Source organism: Stigmatopora argus, chromosome 5, assembly GCF_051989625.1.
Source record: "Stigmatopora argus isolate UIUO_Sarg chromosome 5, RoL_Sarg_1.0, whole genome shotgun sequence".
NCBI lineage: Eukaryota > Metazoa > Chordata > Actinopteri > Syngnathiformes > Syngnathidae > Stigmatopora > Stigmatopora argus.
In genome coordinates this window covers 2,271,274-2,297,599 of record NC_135391.1, presented here as the reverse complement: position 1 = coordinate 2,297,599, position 26,326 = coordinate 2,271,274, and the positions used below count along the sequence as shown (strand labels likewise).

At 40.7% G+C, this 26,326-nt stretch overlaps 2 protein-coding genes across 3 annotated transcripts; one reads left to right on the top strand and one right to left on the bottom strand.

The window, feature by feature from the left end:
* Positions 1 to 162: 162 nt before the first annotated feature.
* On the bottom strand, positions 163 to 17,122 carry gak (cyclin G associated kinase). The gene is made up of 29 exons (XM_077600542.1): positions 16,715 to 17,122; positions 16,006 to 16,067; positions 15,858 to 15,917; positions 15,664 to 15,778; positions 14,817 to 14,959; positions 14,185 to 14,310; positions 13,261 to 13,350; positions 12,840 to 12,975; positions 12,650 to 12,762; positions 10,533 to 10,653; positions 9,469 to 9,586; positions 7,910 to 7,959; positions 7,681 to 7,829; positions 7,393 to 7,515; positions 7,152 to 7,285; positions 6,887 to 7,081; positions 5,772 to 5,889; positions 5,427 to 5,506; positions 5,110 to 5,303; positions 4,775 to 4,945; positions 4,374 to 4,534; positions 4,057 to 4,261; positions 3,800 to 3,973; positions 3,592 to 3,729; positions 2,982 to 3,068; positions 2,615 to 2,881; positions 2,379 to 2,527; positions 1,736 to 1,912; positions 163 to 1,517 (listed from the first exon to the last, which is right to left on the bottom strand). Exons 1-29 carry the CDS (start codon positions 16,854 to 16,856, stop codon positions 1,416 to 1,418), a joined length of 3,900 nt encoding a protein of 1,299 aa, XP_077456668.1. The 5' UTR covers positions 16,857 to 17,122; the 3' UTR covers positions 163 to 1,415.
* Positions 17,123 to 17,659: 537 nt separating this feature from the next.
* fbxo21 (F-box protein 21) lies at positions 17,660 to 26,281 on the top strand. 2 transcript variants are annotated; one of them, XM_077601505.1, is made up of 12 exons: positions 17,660 to 17,945; positions 18,698 to 18,833; positions 20,056 to 20,165; positions 20,353 to 20,474; positions 21,234 to 21,380; positions 21,450 to 21,589; positions 22,713 to 22,849; positions 22,918 to 23,097; positions 23,191 to 23,323; positions 23,568 to 23,758; positions 23,841 to 23,998; positions 25,253 to 26,281. In XM_077601505.1, exons 1-12 carry the CDS (start codon positions 17,695 to 17,697, stop codon positions 25,441 to 25,443), a joined length of 1,896 nt encoding a protein of 631 aa, XP_077457631.1. In that variant the 5' UTR covers positions 17,660 to 17,694; the 3' UTR covers positions 25,444 to 26,281. The 2 variants fall into 2 exon arrangements, with proteins under 2 accessions (XP_077457631.1, XP_077457632.1); XM_077601506.1 differs by lacking the exons at positions 17,660 to 17,945; positions 18,698 to 18,833 and adding an exon at positions 19,395 to 19,697.
* The last annotated feature ends 45 nt before the right edge of the window (positions 26,282 to 26,326 follow it).

Sequence of the window (26,326 nt, the reverse complement as noted above, 5' to 3'; positions counted from 1 at the left end):
GTGAATGCTAACATTAGCATTTTGCTAACTGGTTGCTATTTTAATTTGAGAATTATACTCGAAATCAGGTTAATCAGACTGGTTGTAATATAAATAAACACGATGAATTAAAATAAAATCAAAATCTATATTTGTGCTCATGAAACAAAGTCAGTAAAAAGGTAATTTTCTTTACGTTTTAATCATTTGCTTTTGTTCTTACATTCATATTCATTAGTTATGACATAATTTCCTTTTGCACAGTAAAATACTGTATTCATATTCTCCTGCCTTATGATTATATTGTCAAATCAAAATTTAAAAAAAAAAATCAGAAAAGATGAATGTAAAAAAAAAAAAAAACAGGCAAAAATATATAACACAATAGCAGGATATATATTTGTAAAAAAAAAAAAAAAGCACATTCATAATAACCTTTGGAATGAAATCAGGAAAGAGGACTAATCATCAAACAAGCCCCTCCCACGCCTCTAATATATATTACTATACGGAAATCTAACCAATACTTTCATTTCTAATTGTTTCGAATTAGGCATGATAGAATGTCCAAAAACTAATAATAAATAAGAACGTGATCGGATTGGTCCATGAGGTATAAATGTGAGCTAAAAAGATGAAGTCAATTAATAACAGGGTGTGACGTTATTCTTAGAAAACACACACATGCATGCGCACACACATCAATCTGTCACTCCAACATCATCTTCACAAAGTCACTTAATGGATGTTTGTTATTTACAGTAATTATACACACAATGGACCACCCGAAATATGAAAATAACTCACCCACTTCTGCGATGACGTCGATCAAAATTCATCTTAGCGGGGCATGCGGCGGCTAACAGGCTAACTCAAGATTAGCAACTTTGTTTTTGGCGGGAGCTAATAGTTAGCATAGTGCTAACTGATTGTTAGCCACCCTCCATTTCTTAAGAAGCTTGCTTTTAACTGGCCACAAAGTCTTCCATAAGTGGGCGGGTTGGGGAAAAAATGTGCACTTTTGCGGGTGTTGCTTTTTGTTGTAAGAAATTAGCACTAGGCTAACTGGTGTAGCATTCTGTCTGCTAAATGACAGTAATGACAAAAGCGACAGTCGGTGTTTAGCAGCTATTTTGTACGTGTGGTCTGCATTACTGGCAGGTACCACTTGTTAGCATTTTAGCTCGTAGCCTTTTTTTGTATGTTTGGGAATTCCTTACCCGCTCTTCGATTGTCACTGCTGGCAGTGGAGTTTTTTTTTTTAAACAAGTGTAGCAAGGACATGGAGAGGGGTGTAAGACAGGGGGACACCTCTCAGAGGCTCCGAGACCCTCCCAAAAAAAGGCCCAATGTGGGCTGAGCCCGGTCCATTCGGGCTCCATATTTGTTTCAATCCAGTCCAGGTCCAGACTGGTTTACTGTTGTTTTTCTTTCGACTAAAAGAGAGCTTTTGATCCCTGGTTCTCAAACTCAGACCAGGCATCGTTCAACTCCATGAAGATCATTTTTGCGTAGTCCTCGTAGGGCTGGCCCGTCGCCTGCAGGGAGCGCCGATGAGTCGAAAACAGAGAAAGAGAAACAAAAACGTGATCGGATGAAGTATTGCCTCAACATCATAAAATGAGAAAACGGAACAAGAACCACCAGGCAATTTTGAATCAAAATTAAACACAAAATGGCCAAATCAGTCGGAGAACTCATCGGCCAAGAAAACACGATAAAAGGTCGACTAGCACTAAATGGGATAAGAACGCACCTTATCCGGATGGACAATGAGGGCAGCCTTCCTGTAGAACTTCTTGACCTGGTCTGGCGTGACCAGGTCGGCCATACCCACCAGCTTCCAACGGTTCTCGCCCTCCCACAGCACCGTGTGCAACGTAGACAGCAGCGCTCGGATGTTCCTTTCCTTGCCCTCGATCCAGTCCAAGATCTAAAGAAAGGAGGGAAAAAAATTGCATTATTTTCCCTCCCTACCACCACACACACTTTTTATGACCAAACACAAAACGGGGTTTACACACCCTTCAACCTTGGCCAATTTCTCCTCTTATTAATAATTGCAATTCCCCTTACCAAGTGATAATAAATGCAACGCGGCACATTTACTCACAGCGGGCGCACTTAAAAGTCCCCAAAGTGGACGTGGCGCCCAATCAGTAGGTGCGCCTTGTGTATGCACTAAATTAAAAATTCTGTAAATGTCATTGTGTGATGCTGACATCTTGACTGGCTGGGTACATTGCTTGCAGACACGTTATAGTTATATAATGAAAAGGTAGACCTGTGAAAGGGGAATGCGCGTGATCAAAAAACGTATAAAATATGGGGGAAAACGTATAAGTTGACAGGTATGGGTTTATCACCGACTATTGCAAGGTGATTTAGGAGACACATACCTGCAATTTGAGGGGATCCATCTCCCTTGTGATCTCCTCCCTCCTCATTTCTGCGATGGTCCTTGGCCCTTTTTTGTCCATCTTTGAGGAAAAGCCCTGAGTGGACAGTAGGTCTCCAAAGTCGTCCTCCTTGACTTTGGGTTTGGGGCCTGCGTCACGAGGACACAAGGTCCGGGACAGAAACATTTTAGACGACATTCGGGGGCAAAGGCAGAAGGCGACGTAGGCAGAAATACCGAATCCAGGAGCCCGAACACCTCTCTCCTCGCGGCCTCCGATGACGCTGGGGAAATTGAGGTTGTAGTTGGGCCTGGCTGCCTGAGGGCCGGTAGCTTGGGGGACCGATGGCGCTTTGACTTCAGACCGGGATCCTGACTTCCAGGGTTTCTTGTGGTTCTGCGGGGCTCTGCCGGCCTGCCAGGACGACGCGCCTTGAGGCTTGGAAGAAGACGAGGAGGTTGAGGAAGTTTTCATTGGCCCAGAGAGGCCACTGTTCGTAGAACCTGGAACAAACGAGTTTGAGTACCGTGGTTGAATTTTAGAGTATCATAATTCATCTTGCTCCACTGACGGCAAATGATTTCCAATTATGTTAAAGCTTACTTGGTAAATTTGAACTCAGGTTGCCCAAGTCGGCAAAAGGATCGAAGGTCTGGGACTTGGCCTTGGACATGGACGACATGCTAGAAGCTACAAAGACACAAATGCAGAACAAGTTGGTAAAAAAATATATATTTTAAGTACTCCAGAATATTGTGTTTTATGGCCACCTGAACACAGAATTTACAAAAAGAAAGATTATATTCCCATCTTTTGTCATATAAAAAAAAAAATCTACTCTTCTTGATTCTTAAATGAAGCGCAATTGAATGTCATAAACAACAGTGTTTGTATGTCTTTGGTAATGAATTACCGTATTTTTTGCACTTTACGGCGCAACTAAAAGACTTTCATTTTCTCAAAATCCAGCAGTGCGCCTTATATATGAAACAATATTGGTCCATCATTGTATCAAATTCCCTTTAGCAAAGCTCCATCTAGTTGTATAATGTCTGTATAACACAACTTCCAACCACTACTACTATTACTGCGTCTTATAATCTGGTGCGCCTTCGATATGAAAGAGATTTCAAGATAGGCTATTCGTTGATGATGCGGCTTATATTGGGGAAAATATAGTAGTAAAATTGTCTCTAAATTTCTAATGGCATACCCGTACTGATGTAGGCGGGCTTTTGAGCAGTGGAGCTCACGCCTGCCGACGTGCTCGTCGCCCAGCTGTCCCACCCACCCAGGAGGTCCGGATGACTGGCTGATGATGTCATCTTGGGAGTGTTGTCGACCAATTTATCTGATGGGAAGTACAAATATTAACGTTGCGATCCTCATAAAAATACACCGAGCTTAGGGTGGGGACTCACGGAGGTCAAAAAGGCTGGCGTTGGAAGGGGGGCTGGGTTTCTCTGATGCGGACCCCCCGGACCCCATCAGGTCTCCGAACAGGTCGGGACCGGAGGCCTGACGGGAAGAGCCCACGCTGGAGCCTACGCCGGAACTGGAGCCCATCCCAAACGGGTCGAAGGGGTCGCTCACGGCTGCGGGACAAATCACATCACGACTCTAGTTAAGATTGGGAATCAAACCGCAAATCTACGAAAATACGAAACTAGATGCGCACGTTTGGAGCCGCTGAAAAACAAGTCCTCCTGGGGTGCCGTCGTGTTTCCAGCAGGTGGCGCAAACAAGTCGTTGAGAAGGTCGCCGTGGCTAGACGAGGCCGTCAAGCCGTCCGAGGACGCCGATGGCGGTTGGGGTTCGGCGTTCAAACCCAAAAGATCGGCTGTGTCGTTGGCAAGAGAGCCCTCGGTGGTAGACTGTGGAGTCTGGGGGGCGTTGGGTCAATATGTACATGGTTACGCATGATCATTCAATGTCAACGGAGTGAAGATCCACCGAGACTGCCGATTCCATTGTTGCATTGCATTCCTGGCGTACCTGGAAGTTGGCATCAAAGAGCGACTCGCTGGTGTCTTGGGACTCCCCACTGGGGACAGAGTGCGAGTATGACTCTTCTTCCGACCGGTCGCTCAGGTCTTCCTGGTCGTTGCTGGATCCGCCCGTTTGGAATCCCGAGGCGTCCTGAGGACTGCTGACGTCTGAAAACAAACAATGATGACAATCCATGTGATCAATTCCAAAAAGTGCGTTGGAAAATGGCGAAAAAAACTCTAATAATAAGCAATAATGTTGAAACTAGAGTGGAAAAATTGGATAATTTTCCTTCAGGTAGCCAAAGTTAGCATAAACCTGATATTACACTTAAATTGGGGCACTCCTAAATGAAGTTACTAGATTGAAAATGACAATGATAAGGACAGTATTAAGTCAACTCTTACCTTCCCAATCCAGCGTCTGGAAGAAGTTGTTGCCGTTGTTGTCGCTGTCTACCGGAGATTCGGATTCTGTAGCGGCAGCGCTTTCCCTTGTTAGATCCGGCTGCTGCGACGGCGGTAAACTGGAATCGTAGAACGCCGAGGATCCCGGCTGACGAGGCAGTTCCGGTTTACCTTGAGATTGGAAATGAGCAATTCAATCCGAGCCATGCTTTCATTTTACCACCCTTCGAACTTCCCGTTTTTACACCTCAAATGAGAATTAAAAATGGCTAGTAGAGATCCTGCAGGCTTAAAAAAAATGATTGACCACAAAAAGTATGAATAATGCGATTTACCAAACTTGCTGAGGATCTCCTGCTGTTCGTCACGAGACGAAAATAGGATCTTGGGATTGAGGCCCTTGGTTTGGAAGCTCTCCCAGGGCGGCGTTTTGGCGCTAGGTCGGTCCCAGGGCTCCACTTCGATATCCAGGTTGACCTGGAACAGGTCGGGATATTTCTCCTGTATGTCGCAGGCGTCTAAGTCATACCTGTCAGAAGATGAAATGAAAAAAAACCCATTCCATTTTCGATTTTCAGTCTGCAAACGAGTGGCAGTAGAAAACGATACATAAGAAATTGCAGATAAAATGCCAACTTGGATGAAGACTTACTTGGCAAACTTTACTGTAGTGGCATTTCTGGGGATGAAGCCTGTATTGAACTGGATCTGAAACATTTTCATGGAAGCCATCTGAAGCCGAACACAGAGAGAAAGCAATGTAGTATCGTCTCTACCAACAAATTCATTGTTAACTCCTCAAAAGAGAGTTTCGTGAACCATAGAATTCAATAGACAACAAAAAAGTATCACAAGTGAGCCGCTAAAAAGGCCAAAAAAGCAGCAATTTTGCTCAGAAGCAGATATTTTTAGGGACAAGAAGCCTCAAACGTTGTCAAAACATGAACTTTTCTTGAAGCAGTTCTTGGAAAGAAACTGTGATGGTGTTAATTCATGCCTTGGCTTGCAGACGTCCTCCCAGCGTGGATCTCGCGTGGTAGATCACCACCAGCACATCTCCTCGCACGGTCACGTTGAGGGGAATTTCGGCCCTTCCGTCCTCCATCTTAAAATCCCTGAAAATTGAACACAAGTGATGTAGAGAGTGGCTCAATACTCAGTCTTTAACTCCCAAAGGTAGATTGTGATTTGCCTTTTTTCCCCGTTTCATGTTTGTATTATTTGTCCTACGCTATAAACTTTTCATATATATTTGGCGAATCCAAACCGTGATATATTAAGTCCGCGATTGTGGATCTGCAAAATCGAGAGGCATTACAGTATATTTACTGTATTTTAGGCTACTTTAATGGTGCGGCTTATACACGGATGCGGCTTATATGCGAGAAAATACGCAAAGTATTTAAACTACTAGGACAAGGGTGTCAGACTCGGGTTGGTTCGCGGGCCGCTTTAACGTCAACTTGATTCCACGTGGGCCGGACCATTTTAGATATCATATTTAGATTTTTTTAAATCAATGGATTAATAGAGCTGGATTAAAAGCCCTGAATATTCACTTTTTATAGCTCTAAAACAATGTTTATTTTATCTTTTTTTTATATTTTTAGATTTTAAAAAATGATTCTTGAACAAAAAACAGAAAAAAAATGATTTAAAAAAATGACAATTATTGATTTAAAAGGGGGAAAATCAGGAAATTTAATATACATCTATACTCTTCATTTTAATTTGATCCTAAAACAGAAAGTCGGCAATCATGATTTACTTTCCCGGGCCACACAAAATGATGCGGCGGGCCAGATTTGGCCCCTGGGCCGCCACTTTGACACACGTGTCCTAGACTATAAACTTTTCATATATATTTGGCAAATCCAAACCGCGATATATTAAGTCTGCGATAGTGGATCTGCAAAATAGTGAGGTATTACAGTATATTTAACATATTTTAGGCTAATTTAAATGTGCGGCTTATACGCAGATGCGGCTTATACGCAGATGCGGCTTATACACAGATGCGGCTTATACGCGCAGGCGGCTAATATGCGAAAAAATACGCAAAGTATTTAAACCACTAGGAGATCGATCGAAAATGATTGAATAAACGCATACTTCAGCCTGTCGTACTCCCGCGACGTGGTGAGGACCCTCTCGTCGCCCAGGTAGACCTCGCAGAAGGGCCGGCACCCGTTGCGCTGCTTATTGAAGAGCGGCACGGGCGTCATGGTGATGCCGTGGATAACCACGGGCTTGGAGTGCGGGACGATGGGCTCCTCCGCCATCATGTCGCACATGTACTCAATATACCTACAAAAAAAATGTCAAAACGTCCGTCGTTGCATTGCGGATTTAAACGAGAACGGATTAGCGTGAGCACCTTTTGTGCGAGGGGGAAATGCCGGGCGGGCATCGTTTCATGGAGAACATGTAAACCGCCGCCTCGGCCGTGGTGAAGAGACGGCAGAAGCACAGGAAGGAGCAGACGGCCACGGCGGACGCCGCCCTGCCGTCCTGCAGCAGGAAAGACTAGATTAACCCCCACGCACATTCGCAAGATAATAGCCAGAAAGGAGTGGTCAATGTCGCCACCCTCTTGCTGCTTTTTTGCTTTTCTTTACCAAGCAATGAACCACACAGATGTTCCTCTGGTCTTGCTTCAACCACTGGTGCATGTTCTTGCACACGCTGAACAGACTGCGCAGGTTGGGCGAACGTCGAACCTGCCAGTTGCACTCGGAAACCTAAAGAAAGAAAAAAAAGATAATTTTGCTGAGTCATAGCAGATATTAATAGTTGTAGCAAATGTTTCCTTCATATTTCTAAGACAGACTTATTCACAATGCCCTAGTTTGAATGTGATCCACGAACCAAAGTGAGTTTGACCACTCTGCCATCTATACTCTTACCCGATTATGGAAGCGGGACGGTCTGTAGCAGCGCTTGGACAGGTTGTAGACGGCGTAGTGTCCCGGGTGCCGTGAATCCAGATAAAGGCGGACGTCCTCGATGTTGTTCTTTATCGCCGACTCCACGCCTTCCGCCGGGAAGGACATGACTCCAAACCAAAAGACGCTTAAATGTTACAAAAGTACTTCTCTAATCAAAAAGGTGCACCGTTGAGGACCAAATGTTAACCTGCTATTCTGGAGGTGATGTAGGAGATATCCAGGTCACCTTTGGCATAACTGAAAAAGAAACGGCAGGGGCAGGACATAAGAAAAAAAATGAGTACAAAATAAATAAGATTTTTAATTACCCTCCTGATATGTGGCTGACTTATTAAATTGACCCATTTTAGATTGGGGGAAAAATAGTACTACTAAAATTGGGTGGAAAGTAGCAGTACTATGAACGCTAATTAAGTCTATGGGTAATGTAAAGTATAAATAAAGTTAGTACATGTGGCTGTATACCAATTATGTTATCAAAAACTGAAAAAATACTATAGGTCGAGTTGGCATATTTCAATGGAAGATAAAAAAACAAACAAAAAACTACATATTGTTCCTATGTCATTATTTGCAGTTAACTTTTTTAAAAAAACACCATGCTGTATTCATTGTATGTATTGATTATATAAATTAAGTAGCAGTTTCATAGTGAGAATTTTTTTTTAAATCAGGTCAATCTCGCCCGCAAAATAACAGGAGGGTTTATATCTGTATTATCAACTGAGAAAATGATAAGGGCTCACTCAAGTCACAGAAATCCTTTTTAAAGACATGATTTCAAGTTGTGAGGTCAATTATGTTGTTTATTTATTTTATTAGAGTCATGCTGAAATTTGTAGGAATTTTGTTACTGAGCGTTTAAGAGTTTAGTCAGCAATTATGCATCTGTTGACGCACTTTTCTTTAAAGGAGACATATTAATAAGTGTGTACAATTCGAACAAATCATAGTTTCCCTTTAAGAAAAGAACAAGCTTGTTTTGTGATAAGTTCTATCTAGGAAAGAGTATAATTCATAATTTGTCATGTTAGGAAAGTGTACCAGTTTAGAGGTCTTTTATTTTGGAAAGGTAACACTTGGGGTTGCTTTTCTTTTTCTTTTTTACTTGTTCAATTTGCACTCAAGTGCTTCGTTTCCATAATATGTCCCCTTTAATTTGATGGGGAGGTGCTCAAAACAATATGGATGTTTGTGGTTATGCGAGATGGAATTCAAGTGAGTGATGTTAGCACAAATTAGCAATCCAAATGTAGCTGGAGTCCAAGTGCTCTACATGAAACACAAACTACATAACCTCATGGTTTACCTTGGGTTGCTAGGCGATGGAGACATAGTGAGGGATTGGAAACAAAGGAGAAAAGAAAAACAAAAGAAACACCATGAACAAAACCAATGCAGGGGCTGAAAAGAATGACACCCAAAAAGATGGAAAATATGGAACGCTCCAAAACCTCAATTGTCATTTTTTAGGCAATGCAAAATGACTGGAATGTTCAGCATTGGAAACATCCAATGAGAATAAACTGAGCACTTTCAATGAAATAACCTTAAATTCCAATTGAAACATTAAGTTTTCTAAAATGACACAATTGAGGATGGATGGCAGAAAATTGATCGGAAATGTTCCACGATAAATGGGACAAATAAAAATATAAAAGTGATCGGCAAATACAATAGTGACGTCCATGTTGATATATGATTTACTAAAATGTTATTCGCCCCCCCTAAAAAGAAGTATCATACCTGGCAACGGACTGGATGACCTTGGAGGAAGTATCCTTGATGTTCGTCAGGAAGCGTTCCGTTCCGCCCTTGAGGATGTCCAGGAATCCGCTGGCCGACTGGTCAGGATCGTAAATGCCTTGAGGGGGAGAAATATAAATGAATACATTCGCGTTGGAATTCCAAATGTGTTTACAGTTAAGGCTCATTTCAATTCTTGGACGGTTATCCCTGGCGTCTGTTTTGTTTCATGTAGGTATTTTTAAATTGGTTTTAGTGCAAATTTTTGACACAATGATCCTATCACACATGACTTACTGCCCAACAAGTAACAAGTTGGTCATCGGCCTGCAAAAACAACACTAAAACCAATCAAAACCATTTATAAGCAAACTTTGAGTAAGTTTTGAGTAAAGAATTAGACAGAAAACCAAAAACAAACACAAACGCCTGAACTGGAACAATCCTGTTAAATATACTGATGCCACCTTAGTCTACTAAATCTTCCAACACAAAGCTCCTCCACTGCAAGATTTTCTACCAAAAAATTCCAAGACATCAACAAGGGCTGGCTCTAGAGGTGAGTGTGTACTTCCCTTCAAAAAGAGTGCTAAATTAGCCAAAGCACCTTCTTTCTTTATCCCTGGAACTCAATACTATTTGACATACGTGAATCTCTTGGCCAATCATCTTAAAGCCTGGCTGTTAGACCAACAAAATTGCCATCACATCGCTGTTTAAAATTCTACTATGTGTGTGTAGTGTCTTCGTTTATCGTCAACCTACACAAGGGACTAAAGATGGAAATTAGCCCTCGGCTACAATCTTCCATATTTATTCATGAATAAAAATATGTTCATTAATATGTGCAGTCCCTTACTAGATAAATCAAACTCAAATATATGATACAGTACTGTAAAAGTATATTTTTTGCAATATACCACCATATTATTCATTTATTTTTTGGGGGAAACCCTTTACAGTTTTCACAGTTATAGGCATCAAGATGAAAAGCATTTGTAGAAAAGCACTGCAAATAGAAATTGTATCGTGTTGGTGGCGATCGCAGAAAGGGCAGCCCTTACCCGAGTTGCTCTGTACGTTGTGTTGGATTTGCGGCGGTGCACCCGCCGCTGTCGTTATCGTCGTCGCCGCCACCGTCGCCGCCGCCCCGTTGCTCCCGAATCCTCCGTTCTGCTCCAGAAGCTGCAGACATTCATAGCCGTCATACACCGGACGCAAGCAGTAGTACGTGGTCAACATCATTCCCTTTCCAATGTTTTCCGACTCTAAAAAAATAACTATTGGTGGAATTTAGTTCATTTTTGCTGCCGTTCCCGTGGCTTGTGAACGCCTGGAGGAAGCAAATGACTATAATCTTCTTACGACCAGCAGGGAAACCCCTTCTTAATGCTAATCAGATTAGCCTCCTTCCCCTCCACGCACACTCGTAATTAGAGCTACGAAATCGGTAAAGTGACAATTTTAAGTCACTTCTGAATCAAAAAACAGTATGCTAGAGTTAGAAAAAAAATGAACCTTTAAAAGTTATATGCCATTCCAGGTTTAGTATCACTTATTTGGATATAGCCATTTATCTTAATGCTAACAAATGCTGGGAAAAGCCATAAACAGGCTTAGAAATAGCATTTGTGTCAGTAAATTGAAGCAAAAATGTGACAAACACATTTTATTATTTACATTCCTTTGGATTTTTTTCTACTGTCATTTAGTACATGATAGTAGTGCAGTATTTTATCGTATTAAAACACTTTTTTTGCGTAGAGAGGACAAATAAGCGAATGCTGTAATAATTTTAAAAGGGAGAAGAAAAAAATATATATATTCCCATAGATTACATAATGTAGTCTTGTGACAGTGTTTTTATAAAGTTAAGTATGTTTTGACGAGTTGAAATTTTAAAAGCATGTGATTCAAAAAAAATCTATTTTGCTGATAAAAAAGAAGGCCTTCTAAAAAGGTTACATGTAGATCGATAAATAAAATGAGCATGTGTTTGTCAAAAATAAGGCAGCTTTCTGACATTCGAATCAGCTTCACACAAATCACAACTTTAGTGGCGGATTTGCTTATTAGTGGCAGGATTTGTGTTGAGGATCATGACTTAACTGCTGAATTTCAGGCACCACGCTGAGGCCGTGTGGGTGTTCGCTTGAGCTGTGATTTATTTTTATTCTAGTCTGACTGTCTGTCTGATGTCTATATCTCAATCTTGTTTCAACATTCTTCATATAAAAAAAGTCAAAATTATGTTGCAAATAGGCTAACTAGCAGAGAGCAGAAAAAAAAGAACTGATGTCACTGTTCCAAACGTTAAAAAAAATTCATATATTGTAGTGCACATGTGTCAAAGTGGCGGCCCGGGGGCCAAATCTGGCCCACCGGATCATTTTGTATGGCCCGGGAAAATAAATCATGAGTGCCAACTTTTTTTTTAGGATCAAATTAAAATGAAGAGTATAAATGTATATTACATTTCCTGATTTTCCCCCTTTTAAATCAATAACTGTAATTTTTTCATCAATATTTTCTGTGTTTTTAGTTCAAAAATCATTTTCTAAAATCTAAAAAAATATTTTAAAAAAGCTAAAATAAACATTGTTTGAGATCTATAAAAAAATGATTATTCAGGGCTTTTAATCCATTTATTTAAAAAATATCTAAATATTATATCTAAAATGGTTCGGCCTGGTAAAATCAAGTTGACGTTAAAGCGGCCCGCGAACCAACCCGAGTCTGACACCCTTGTTGTAGTGGATATAGAGAATTTTCAGATTTTGTTCAGGAAAAAACAAACAGCTAATCAAATATTGCACACAGTTGGTTTTTAGTTAACTAACAAAGCTCTAAACAACAGATGAGAATGTGCACTTGTCATTGAAATGTGAGTGTGCTCCTTTCAAAATAAAATAATGTTTTGATAACGTGCAAAATGCAAAATTATTTTTAGAGCAAGACATTAAATTTTGAAATTAGTTAAAAGTAGCCAGGCCAAAATTAGAATTTTCAACATGTATTTTTTTTTTTTTAAACATTTCTTGATTTTTTTTTTTTTTGATACAAAAATGCAAATTTGGCAAAGACTAGCGTAGTAAACTATGGACGATTTGTAATATTTGTCAGCTCTGCTATGCAACATTTGAATAACACAGACGGAATGAGAAACAAAAAGCAACCTCACCTCCGTGATGGGGGATTTCGGGTTGACGTTTCGTGCCGCCGCAATTTCCTGAAGCTGGTTAACCAACTCCGTGATGGACAGACGCTCCACCGGGTTCACCTTCAACATGGCGCCTGGGGCGAAAAAAAAGGGGAGGATGAATATTTCGAAGAAATATGACAATTCACTCCCGAAAGCGGCGCGTATTTACGTATGAGCTCGTGGTAGACGGTGTACTTGGAGTCGTTCTGCGGCATGGAGTATTTCCCGTTGACAATCTGCAACTTGGCGCCCTCCTCAAAGGGGTGTTGTTTGAAGCACAACAGGAAGAGGATGCAGCCTAAGGCCTGGAGAAATGATGGATTTAGGACTTTCATAATAAGAACTGTAGGTTTTTTGTACCTTATTTTCTCGCATATTAGCCGCACCCTTAAATTTGCCTGATTTTTTTTGGACAATTTCTCTCGTATAAGACGCCCCCTGATTGACAATTTTCAGCTCCATATTCATGATTAAACAAATGTAGAAAACTGTAGATTTTTTTTTATTGGTGTAAATATCAGTATATATTTTGGAATTTCCTTTGGATTATTTAATTGGGCAAGATTGGGAGGTAAAACAAAAGGTCTGACCCAGATGTCTTGCTTCTCATTGATGGGATAGTTGGAGTAGAGGTCAATCATTTCGGGAGTCCGGTATGCTGGAGTAGTGTTTCTTGTGATCTAGAAATATATTGAAATCAAGAAAAAGAGACAAAAAGAGAATGAAAAAGAAACAAACATTAAAAAGTTCAGACATATACTGGATAGATGTCCTCAAAAAATTAAGCCGTTTGAATTGGAATTACTCAAATGCATCTAAAAATGGGAAAATTTAAACGACAGTAAGACAATTGCTGGTTAGATGTTGTTCATTTACCAGCTATCGCTTTACAAGGTCAAGGCATGGCAATATATTCTGACAAAAAATGGTTTGTTGCTTTGGCTTAGTCCAGATGTATAACGACACTTACATCCTTAAGCCTTAAAAGGCACATGTGTCAAAGTGGCGGCCCGGGGGCCAAATCTGGCCCGCCGCATCATTTTGTGTGGCCCCGGGAAAGTAAATCATGAGTGCCGACTTTCTGTTTTAGGATCAAATTCAAATGAAGAGTATAGATGTCTATTAAATTTCCTGATTTTCCCCCTTTTAAATAAATAATTGTCATTTTTTAATCCATTTTTTCTGTGTTCTTATTTCAAAAATCATTTTGTAAAATCTAAAAATATATATAAAAAAGCTAAAATAAACATTGTTTTAGATCTATAAAAAAACTGAATATTCAGGGCTTTTAATCCAGTTCTTTTAATCCATTTATTTAAAAAAAATCTAAATATTATATCTATAATGATCCGGCCCACATGAAATCGAGTTGACGTTAAAGCGGCCCGCGAACCAACCCGAGTCTGATACCCTTGCTTAAAGGGTATGTTTTTTGTGAAAAATTCATTTGACGTCATGGCAAATCACAGATAGGTACAAAGGTGGCCATTGTGTTGCGTTTGAAGCGCACGTACCTCATCCTCCACCATGGACCGCTTCTGTGCTGACCAGCTGTAGTCAGGGTAATGAGCCACGGTGGTGGCGCTGCCAAAATCACACAGTTTGATGGTGCCCTGGTTACTAATCAACAAATTTTCAATCTGCAAGAAAGAAGGAGAGAGACAGATGGCTCAAGCTATTCAAATGTCGCCCTTAACTCATTCACTGCCAATGACAGTTACAGACCTATCATTTGTAAAGGTTGGCATTACAGTTACCATATTTTCTCCCATATTAGTTGCTAAAAAATGATGACTGAAAAAAGAGGACGGCTTATATGCGCACAAATTAGACTTGACATGCTCGAAACTCCAAGGTGACAAGAAACACCATTATGCAACTCAATGCAGCCAATAGGGTCATTTATTTCAAAATAGAGAATAGATCAAAAGATAAAATGCTAAACATTTATTTTGACGTCCATGAATGAAATTCAAGGAAAAAAATGTATCTTGCATAAAGCGAGAAAAAAAAAAGAAGGTAAAATTCAACAATTTTAAGGGTACGGCTTATATGCGGATATCCGAGAAAATACGGTAACTTTAACTGAACTTTTTCAAAACCCAGACAAACACAATGTGGTCATTGCTAAAAATGTCCGCCTCACCTTGAGGTCTCTGTGTATAACGTGGGGCTTCTGTTTGTGCAGGTGCTGCACGGCGCGGCACGTCTGATAAAAAACCTTCAACACCGTGTCGCAGGACACGGGCGCTCGCTGCTCCACGCGCCGCAGGAAGTCCACCAGCTGGCCTGAGGGACACAAAAGATGAGGAACATTTGTAAAACGTCAACAATTGTTACAGATTCGGACCAAGACAAAGAGTTTTGCCATAAGATGATGTAAACATATGAAGCTAAATCCTGATAGACGTTAATTATAGCGCCCCCTTGTGTTTGAGACCCACAAAACAGCATTAGGGTAATGTGGGGAGTTGGAACAGACTGATGACTTCGATTCATTCCAATTTAAAAAGATGTGATATCGTGTTTGGAGTCACAGGGGTGTGGTCCCTAAATGAATAGAAAAATAAAATAAAAACCAATTTCATACTTCACTTTAAAGATAATACAACGTTTTGAGAACATGCAAAATGCAAAAAAAAAATTTAGACCATGACGTCACGTTTCGAAGTGAATCGTCACGTTAAGTTAAAATATAATTTTTTTCCTGTAAATTGCTGGAAAAAAACATTGCTTGATTTTTGGTGGGGGATTTTCGATGTTACAAAATGCATATTATTTTAGTTTGGTAAAACCCGGTGTAGTAAATGACAGAAGATTTGCAGTATCTGACAGCTTTGAATTGCCTTTGACGCCGTAAGAAAAAGCCAGAGAGAGCAAGCGAGAACCGAGTGAAAGTTCAGAGACGCTGCAGACAAACGGGAAATCATTTCGTCAACGCCAACCAGAAAGTTACGATTCAGCGCTAAAAAACATCCTAATGATAAATATACCTTTGCAGAGTTCAGTGAGGATGAGGAACTCTGCCTGGCCCGTGTCTGAATCCTCTTTGCCGACAGATGCGGCCGAGCAAAACTGGACCACGTTGGGATGTCCGGACAGTTTTTTCTGCGCAAAGTCAAGAAAATGTTAAAAAAAAAACTACGCACACCAAAACATTTTTTCAAAAAATGACATGGTGAGATACCATGAAGCAAACTTCCTGGATAATTTCTTTGTTCTTCTCATCTTCATTAGACAAGAGACGCTGAAATATTAGCAAAAAGCAAAATTTGACGTGTTTGCTTAGCATGAAAATGTGTAACAGAAGATGTTTTTAACAAATATCCTCTTACCTTAAGAGCGTAGTCTTTGCCACTGCTAATGTCCTGAGCTTCGTATACAAAGGCAAAGCCACCTAAAAGAAACATTGTTCACAATTCTGCCCAAGTTTTCTCTTTTTCAGTTATTTAATTCTTCTTTCATGTTCCTTCCAACTTAGTTTTATTTGTTACCCCCACTTGATCCTACTATTTTGCTTTTTGTTCCTATTAACTTTCTGAATGTGTCCATCTTTCTCCTTGTTAACTTATTTTTATTGCTTTATTATTGATCAGTTCTTGTTGTGGTGACACTGTTTCACATTTGGAATTTGGTTTGTTTTTATCCATGCTATGAACATAAAACAGAATTTTTGATATTCCTTCTTGAACAAATTTTAAATGACAAATTAATGGTGATAAAACACTTAAATTTCTCAAGATTAAGCACGATGTCCGAGTTTTACATCTAAATAAGTTTTATACACACAAAAAACAATAAATATTTGCAGGCAGTTCAAGCTCAAACAAAGATGCAATATCGTTCATATTTAAAGCGATGATCAACATTTTGATCACGATGACAAAAATGAAATAAAAAGAGAGCAATTGCACCAGAATTAATTGTTTTTGCCACTGATGACAAATTATGAAGCAATGTTAGCAATGTAGCTTCCTCCCGGCTAGTTAGCACAAGCTAGCTGTCATTGAACCTTTTGCGACATTTACCCAGGGATTTTCTTACCTTCAGCAATCACCCTCCTGATCCGTAGCTTGAGATCACCCATCTCAACCATCTGCCCAACAAAGTCGTTCTGGTCCCGGCTTGCCGCTCCGACCGAGCCGGGCCCGGCGAGGAAATCGAGCGCCGATTGGAACAGCGACATTTTTGATTTTGGATTTCAGCCTGCTTCTTTTACTTCTTGTTCTTTCAAGGGGCACCAAAATTCAAAGACGGGTTAGAACAGGGGAAAGGGGGACGTTGATGAAACTGACGCGAATCCGAACTGCCTCGATTGTGAGTTCGGTTAAAAGACTTTATAAGCGGCTAACATGATCTTCCTGTTGCCTAGATGACGTTGAGAGGCCGCAGCGGCCAACACTCCAACTTCCGGGATGGCTAATGAGGTCATGGCACGAGCCGATCACGTGAGTGCACCCGTCCAGACTTCCGGGACTTAACGGACCTCACGTCACGTGAGCGTTGATAGCGGAAATAAATAGGAAATTACTTCAAATGCAAATTAATAATTATTAAGTTAATTTCATCCGAAATTTTATTTTCTATTCTGAAATGCACGGTATAATGTCATTTCGCCAATGACCAATGACGTCACTGTTTCCATGCTATGCTATGTACGGGTAAGAAACGCATCTCATTTGTAAATATCTGCAATGTGAAACAAGGATATTTGCGCAAAAATTGGTACAGTTCTGATACATATAATTTTTATTTCAAATAATCAAAATTAAAATTAAACTGTGAAAAAAAGAACATTAGGGGTTGTTTTAGCTTTCAATTGTTTAAGTAAGTATTTATAGTAGTAAATAAATATTATTTTGTAAATGTATTGGGTAAATGATTTTGAAAGTCCCACTTGCGCCCCCTTTTTAAAATAACCAATCAAAGAACAGTTATTATTCTAAGCCCCGCCTCTCGTACGTCCCTCTGCGCCATTAGAGGGCGGACCGAGATCGATGAGGTCATCGGGGTAAACAGAAAAGATGGAGGCTTGTATCGCAGGAGAGAGGTTGTCCAGTCCGACTGGGACCGGGGCCGGGAGCGAAGCCGGGCACTTTTGTCGTGCCCGCCGTGCGGAGAAGTTGACCGATTTACCAACCGAATTGTTGGAACATATTTTGTGCTTCCCGGTGCTCGAGCACGTCGACATTTGCAATGTGTCCTGCTGCTGCCTGCAACTGCGCGACGTTTGCCACAGCGGAGGGAAGGTGTGGGGGCACCATTACAAACTCAGGTCATATTTATCATTATTCTCAGTCATAATTATGCATGGGTCGTGTGATCAGCGGTCGCTGTCTTCTTACCGCCTTCGGCAATCAGCTGGGCGATGTTGCTTAACGAGCTGATGATGCATCAATATTTGAAATATGGACTGATGCAAGAGCCTATTCATCAAATTCCTTTAATATTTTCATTTCAGACTCATCATAAATACCCTTTTATCATCCTGGGTATGAATCGTAAGGAAACAAACCTGACTTTAGCCCCAGGGTTAGTCATCATTTCAGTAGTCAGTCAAATTTTTGTAGCATATTGTTTTGTTGCAATCACCTGCTCCTCCCATTTTGACAAATAAATAAATACAAGCAGTCCTCTTAAAAAGCCTTAATCGTGAAAATAAAAACTGAACTTGAATAATTAGCACTCCATCTGAAACTTGGCCGGTCAAGGCTTGTTCTCCCCGTGGCTGGATGGGTTTTCTCCGGGTACTCCACCTTCCTCCCATATTAAAATAAACATTTAAGCATGATTTAGGCAGATCGCACACTCCAAAATGTCTACATGAATGGTTGTTTATGTGAATGTGTCCAACGATTGATTGGCAACCAGTTTGGGGTGCACCCTGTCTCCTGCCCTGGTTAGCTGGGATGGGCTCCAGCACCCTGCGACTATGATGATGATAAGCAGTTCATAAAATGAATGTGTTCCCACTCGCTAAAAAGTTTAGTTCGACATTGCAATCTGAAAAAATGAATCATTTTTTAGGTGGCCACGGCTCCAGAGGTTTTACCCGCAGAACGAGAGTTGTGACTGGCTGCGCGAGTACAAAACACGCCATCGGGTGGGCATCCAAATCCAAAGGACTGTGGAATCCATCTCCAAACGCTTCTTCATGGAAGTGGTGAGTGGACAAGGGAAGGAATATGTCAGGGTTTTTATTTCATATTATTATACATTTGCTTGCAACAAAGGATGCACGATAGGCCTTGCTACTAAATTATGCTTTGCTCACCCTTAATTCATTATTATTATTATTATTATTATTATCATACAGTCATACCTTGAGATACAAGCTTAAAGCATTCCGGGACTGAGCTCATATGTCGATTTACCCGTATCTCAAATCAACTTTTCCCATAGAAATGAACAATACAAATTAATTCGTTCCCACGCTCTGGAAAAAACAGGATATTACAATGGAAAAACATTTTTATGGGTTTTAGTTAACCATCTGCTAACAGAGTAACAAATAAATAAAGGAATGTAATAGTTTGAGCTAAAAGAAGTTCATTAGATCTCCCTGTATCCTGTGGAATGCGAAGTTCACGGGATACAATGTGGGGGGGAGTTCGGGATTGGACTGTTTGCAGGAGCCAGGACGAGATAGCACTGGCTGTTGCTGGAGAGGAAAAATACAACTGGGCGAAACCAGGGGGAGATTCTTCAGAGGAAGAACGACCAATGAGCAAGCTAAAGTTAACTGCAGTTACACATAACCAATAGAATAATGCCAGGAGGCCTTTGTTGTTGTGTCATTTGCATATTGTGAAGTATAATTCAATTCCTGGGCAACTCAGAAGAAGGAACTACGTCGACTGGTGGCAACAGAGACGTATAAAGATGTACTGAGAGAGGACCTGAGCTCCGGGCTTATGTATTAGATTTGTGTGTTAGGAATAAATCCACCCGTGTGTGAAAATGTCGGCTTCCTGATACCTTTCTATTGCAGAACGAGCGCGCAAATTGTTGGATGAGTGGCAGTCGGGTAAGGTCACAAATTGGAGTCAGATTACTAACTTAACTTTAATATAATTATAGAGAAAATGCCCAACATAACTTATGATTAAATCAAATCATGTTAAAGTCCACAATCCTAATGCTAGCATTACAATGGAAAAACATTTTTATGGGTTCTAATTAACCATCTGCTAACAGAGTAACAAATAACTAATGATTAGGATGTTTTAAAAGGTGAAATCAAATCATGTTAAAGTCCACTATCCTAATGCTAGCAATGCTAATCAATGCTAATAGGAAAAGAAAATCCACAACCTAGCAACACTGTACATGGGTAGAAATAACCATCTTGAAACTGTTTTTTTGTTTTTGTTTGTTTTTCCCAGCCCTGCATCGGCCAAGTGTTGGGTGACAGCTTCACCGAAATCGAGTCGCTGGGCATGCCAATGCATTTCTGCGAGGATGAACTGCTCTTTATCCTCAGCGCAGACAAGAGGTGAGCCATCTCTTTGTGTCTCAAAATGGGGAAAAAAGGTAGTTAAAATTGGCGTCACCCTATTTTGCGATTTTTCGATTATGGCGGCTATGTCTGGTCTGCATTAACCAAGATATTCCAGGGATATTATATATGAAAAAAAGGAAACACAATTTATGTTGTTCCCTATTTTTTATTGTCCTTATAGGAAAAACCTGACTTTGAAGTACTATGCAAAGAAGATCCTTTACTTCGTGACACAGCAGAACATCCTGCGCTCTCTCAAGAGCTTCCTCGAGAAGCCACCTGAACAGCAGTCAGCGCTCGTGGGTGAGAAAAATGTCCTCACAATAGGACACGGATGTCAAAGTGGCGGCCCGGGGGCCAAATCTGGCCCGCCGCATCATTTTGTGTGGCCCGGGAAAGTAAATCATGAGTGCCGACTTTCTGTTTTAGGATCAAATTAAAATGAAGAGTATAGATGTATATAAAATTTCCTGAATTTTCCCCCTTTTAAATCAATAATTGCTACTTTTTAAATCCATATTTTCTTTGTTTTTAGTTCAAAAATCATTTTGTAAAATCTAAAAACATATTTAAAAAAGCTGTAATAAACATTATTTTAGATCTATGAAAAACTGAATATTCAGGGCCTTTAATCCAGTTCATTTAATCAATTTATTTAAAAAAAATCTAAATATTATATCTATAATGGTCTGGCCCACATGAAATCGAGTTGACGTTAAAGCGGCCCGCGAACCAACCCGAGTCTGATACCCTTGCAATAGGATAATGCACGACCACTTGCCAACCGGAAGTAATATACTCCTCTCGTATTAGCGATCGCTCCGCCATTCGCACTGACTAATGGAAAAAAAACATGCAACGCTCCGCCCAGTGCTCATAGAGATATTACACAAGGGAGTTGCGACCAGAAAGACAGTGCCCATGATGTCCGCTGTATGCTCGTATATAAATATTTGCTGGAAAATTGGAAAATGTACTCTTATCTCAAATTGCTCGTATGTCGGGGCACTCGTCTGTCGAGGTATTACTGTATGAACATTTCCGTTTCATATGCGTGTCCAGGTGCGGTCTTGGTGGACCAGTACTGTAATCCGCTGGCCGAAGTCACGCTGGAGGGAATTTCGGCGCAGCTGGACGAGATTGTCGAGAAAGTCAAGAAAACGCTGCGGGTGAAGAATCCATCCCACCCCAGTCTTCGGGTGGCTCCAGGTGAATTTAGGGTGCTCTGTGAAAGGATTCGACCTGCCATCTTGAGGACCGTTTTGTCATGCCACACAGGTGGCGAGCATGTCCGGCTGGAGGACTTTGAGCTCCAGCGGCAGGTCTTCTGCGCCCTCAACGCTGTCTTGTACGAGCAGTTGCTGTACAAGGGTGACCTGTTGGATTACTACAACCCCGTCAATTCCTACTTACATCAGGTAGAGTTCCAGAAATACAGTAGATGGAGTGAAATTTACCATAAATTTAACTTTAGACAGCCCAATTTTACCCCAACAAGTTCATTGTGGTTATGACATCACAACCAGAATTGCTGGGCGAAAAGTGGGTGTTCCCAAATGCACTGTTTTGGGTGGAACAATTATAAAATGGGTAAAAACAATCAGATTTGAGTGCCAAATTTCTTTTGTACATGTCAAATTTCATTTGTGCAGTCGTTTTTTTGGTTTTTTTTTTCAATAGATGCAGTGATATAACTCTTCATGCAAAATATATTTGAATACAAATAGTGTACTTTTACATACTCGGACAATTTCAAAATGTACAGATTTTACGCAAAAATATAAACCGGTACTGGCTTATTCCGGTATTTATGACTGTAATCTTTAATTGTATTTTTACGACTTTGCAGTAATCCCGCAAATATCGTGGCTTCAACTTTCACGGTTTTACTACATCGCAGATTTTTTTCTGGGGATTTTTTTTATTACCTTTTTTGTGTAAATTCATAAAAATGTGATAATCCACGCTGAAACTCGCAAGCGGAAGCCACTCCCCTGTCTTCTGCTTGGTACTAGAACTCCAATTTTATTTTATTTTTAAATAGGGGTGACCCTACTTCGCGGTTTTTCATTTATCGTGGCCATGTCTGGTCTACATTAACCGCGATAATCGAGGGATTACCGTAATCCACTGCTGCCTCGTGGCCAAATTGTGCACAACAGGAGTTGCAATTTTTCATGACATTCCATTTGTTCCACTTATGAAATTCAATTACCGTCTTTTTCGGACTATAAGTCGCACCGGAGTATGTCGCATTTTGGAGGAAATTGTATTTGGTAAAATCTCAAACAAAGAACAGACATTTTGAAAGACATTTAAAAATAAAATTAATAACCACCAAGTCCGCCGACTGCCAATGTTAAAATGATCAAGCGCCCTTTTGTGGTTTAGGGTTAAAAATACCATGTGACGTGATTTAACAATTTCATACATAAGTCGCACCCCCCGCCAAACTTTACAAACAGCTGCGACTTATACTCCAGAGAATACGGTAATACCATTTATAGTCGAACCCATTTCCACGGCAATTTTGTCCCACAGGTGCTGCTTCGCCGCAGGGGCATCCCCATCAGCCTCTCGGTGGTCTACATGACACTGGCTCAACGCTTGGGCGTTAAGTTGGAGCCGGTCAACTTCCCCAGCCACTTCTTACTACGCTGGTGCCAAAAAGAACGAGGGTACTCGGAGATTGTTTTGGGTCCGGACGCTTTGCTTCCATTCGCGTGACGCTTTCCGCCGCCCGCAGGAGCGACGACATCTACGACTACGTGTACATCGACGCCTTCGGTAAAGGCAAGCAGATGACGGCCAAAGAGTGCGAGTACCTCATCGGGAACCAGGCCAGCTCCGACTACTACGGTGGCATCGGCACCCGCGAGGTGCTGCTCCGGATGGTGGGGAACCTGCTCAACATCGGGAAGAGAGGGTAACGGTTCACTTGGGCCTCAACGTTGGCCAATGGGCCGCCAAAAAACAAAAAGCCAAGAAGAAATATGTGTTTTTTTTTTCTTTTTTTGAGGGAAGGCAAAGAGAAGTCCTTCCAGCTCCTGAGAAACACGCTGGACCTTTTCCTCACCATCAACCCGGAGAACGTTTCCTACCTTCTGATGCAGGCCAGACTATACTTCACCCTCGGCATTTGGCCCGAGAAGGTACACGCGTGTTCTGTGGGGAAAAAGATTATATTCTCACCAATACACCCGCGTTTCACATGAGTGTTTTGTGGATTTTTTTTCTCCAAGATTTTTACGGGTATCATAGCTGTCAATGTATGTTTTTTCCGTATTTTATACGCTTTTTGATCATTTCAAGTTGTGTACACTGTATAACAATTTATGTATGGGATTTTTTTTTTAAGTACGTTTTTTTTTGTAAAACCGTTCCCGTTTTGGGCAGGTTCTGGACATACTGCAGCACATCCAGGAGTTAGACCCGTCTGAGCACAACACTGTGGTTTACCTGGTCCAGCACACGCTGGAGCACATCGAGCATAAGAAGCAGCCCGCCGCCCCCGACGTGAAGCGACGCGGGACGGCCGACCACCTCGAAGTTCGCTACTCCGTTGGCCTTGTCATGAAACACAAGAGGTGTGTTTGGCGGTGGCAGCGGCGGTGGTGGTGCACGATGCTACTTATCCCCCCGCGCTTTCCATTTTGTCCGGCGTCACAGGTCGGGTTACAACTGCGTCATCTACGGCTGGGATCCCAAGTGCGCCATGAGCCAGGAGTGGGTCACCACCATGAGGGTTCACCAGCTGCCCGACGGCACCGAGCAGCCCTTCTACAACGTCCTGGTGCAGGACGGCACCTGTCAATACGCCGCACAAGGTAAAGAGAGGCAATTTGACCGTCAATCGGTGACGTGAAGTAACGTTTATGGCTGGGGAGGCACTGATGTCCTTAACAAGATAGATATACAAACATTTATGAGCTCTTCAGTCAACAACACATAAGTAGTCAACATAGATAAGTAGTCAACATAGATAAGTAGTCAACATAGATAAGTAGTCAACATAGATAAGTAGTCAACATAGATAAGTAGTCAACGTAGATAAGTAGTCAACGTAGATAAGTAGTCAACGTAGATAAGTAGTCAACGTAGATAAGTAGTCAACGTAGATAAGTAGTCAACGTAGATAAGTAGTCAACGTAGATAAGTAGTCAACGTAGATAAGTAGTCAACGTAGATAAGTAGTCAACGTAGATAAGTAGTCAACGTAGATAAGTAGTCAACGTAGATAAGTAGTCAACGTAGATAAGTAGTCAACGTAGATAAGTAGTCAACGTAGATAAGTAGTCAACGTAGATAAGTAGTCAACGTAGATAAGTAGTCAACGTAGATAAGTAGTCAACGTAGATAAGTAGTCAACGTAGATAAGTAGTCAACGTAGATAAGTAGTCAACGTAGATAAGTAGTCAACGTAGATAAGTAGTCAACGTAGATAAGTAGTCAACGTAGATAAGTAGTCAACGTAGATAAGTAGTCAACATAGATTAGTCAACATAGATAAGTAGTCAACAACACATAAGTAGTCAACGTAGATAAGTAGTCGACGTAGATAAGTAGTCGACGCAGATAAGTAGTCGACGCAGATAAGTAGTCGACGCAGATAAGTAGTCGACGTAGTTAAGTAGTCGACGTAGTTAAGTAGTCGACGTAGTAACTAGTCGACGTAGTAAACTAGTCGACGTAGTTAAGCAGTCGACGTAGTTAAGCAGTCGACGTAGTTAAGCAGTCGACATAGTTAAGCAGTCGAGGTAGTTAAGCAGTCGACGTAGTTAAGTAGTCAATATAGATAAGTTAGGGAAAAATCAGCACCACCCTCCCAAAAAAATCACTGCAAAAAATACTACTATTTATTTTTTTTTCCTTTCAATGACGGAAGGCCCCGCCTCCTCTGCCTTATTTGACTGCACACCACTGCCATTAATCATATTAAATGTTGACAGTATAGTGTAAAGGTATCCATTTTTTTTATTTGAATAATGCAATTTTATATTGTGAAGACAGCAACAGTAAAGTGATTTAAAAAAACAACAACAACAACAACAACCTATGCTTATGTATTTTAAATCTGTCAGAGAACCTGGAGCCCCATCCGGACCCCCCGGAGATCGGGCACGCCGAGGTGGGCCGCTACTTCTCCGAGTTCGCCTGCACGCACTACGTGGCCAACGAAGAGCTCAGGACGCGTTATCCCGACGACTCGGAGCACACGGACGAAGTGGCCCGCGACCTCTACCCCTCTTTGCCCCCGCCCTCGCCCATGTAGCAACAACATTTTACATTTCACAGTTCACAACTAACACAAAGAAAACTCGCAGAGATAAAAAAAAAAACACCCACGGGTCACTTCATTAAGTACACCTGCTCGGCAAAAAAAAAAAAAATAATAATAATTTTTCGATATTCATTTAATAATACGGTTATTCCTCTTGTTTTGAAAGCCGTAAAACTACTTTAACACTTGTTTGTAGCTAAATAAAACTGACAAAATATTAAGAATAGTCATAATTCACCATCATTCATATTCAAATAAAATTATTAAATATAAATTTTATTGTTATTAAAATATGACTAAGTTCCAAGATCTTTAAAACAAAGAAAATATTTAATATTTTAGTTTTTCCTGAAGAAAATTGCCATGATGACACATGATTATAATTAATTATAAGTCTAATTATAATTATTGAAATGTATATACCTCTAGTTAAACAGTACATTTTTAATTGTGTAAAAAAATATTTCATCCTTTTGTGCTAGTAATTGTGCTGTTTTACTAAATGCATCCACATAATAAAACTTATTCTTATCTAAAAATAATTTATAAATAAACTGGATTAAAAATAACTTTAATAATGGCACTATAAAGTCCTTTGAAACTTTGCAGGTGTACCTAAAGTGTCCGTAAGTGTACGCTAAAATAGTGTTAAAAGTGGGAAGACGGTAAATTCCAGATGACCTCATTCATGTTAAAAAAAGAAAAAAAAGGAATGCTCTTAGGAAATTTATCATCCCATCCCAAATGTTTGCCAAATGACTTTTTCATGCACTTTTATCTGTGACATCATGAGCCCATCAGGAATACACAATAAAAAACAAAAGAGACACTTGTTGTGGAAAACCCTTTGAAAATATATTCTTCCAATCAATTT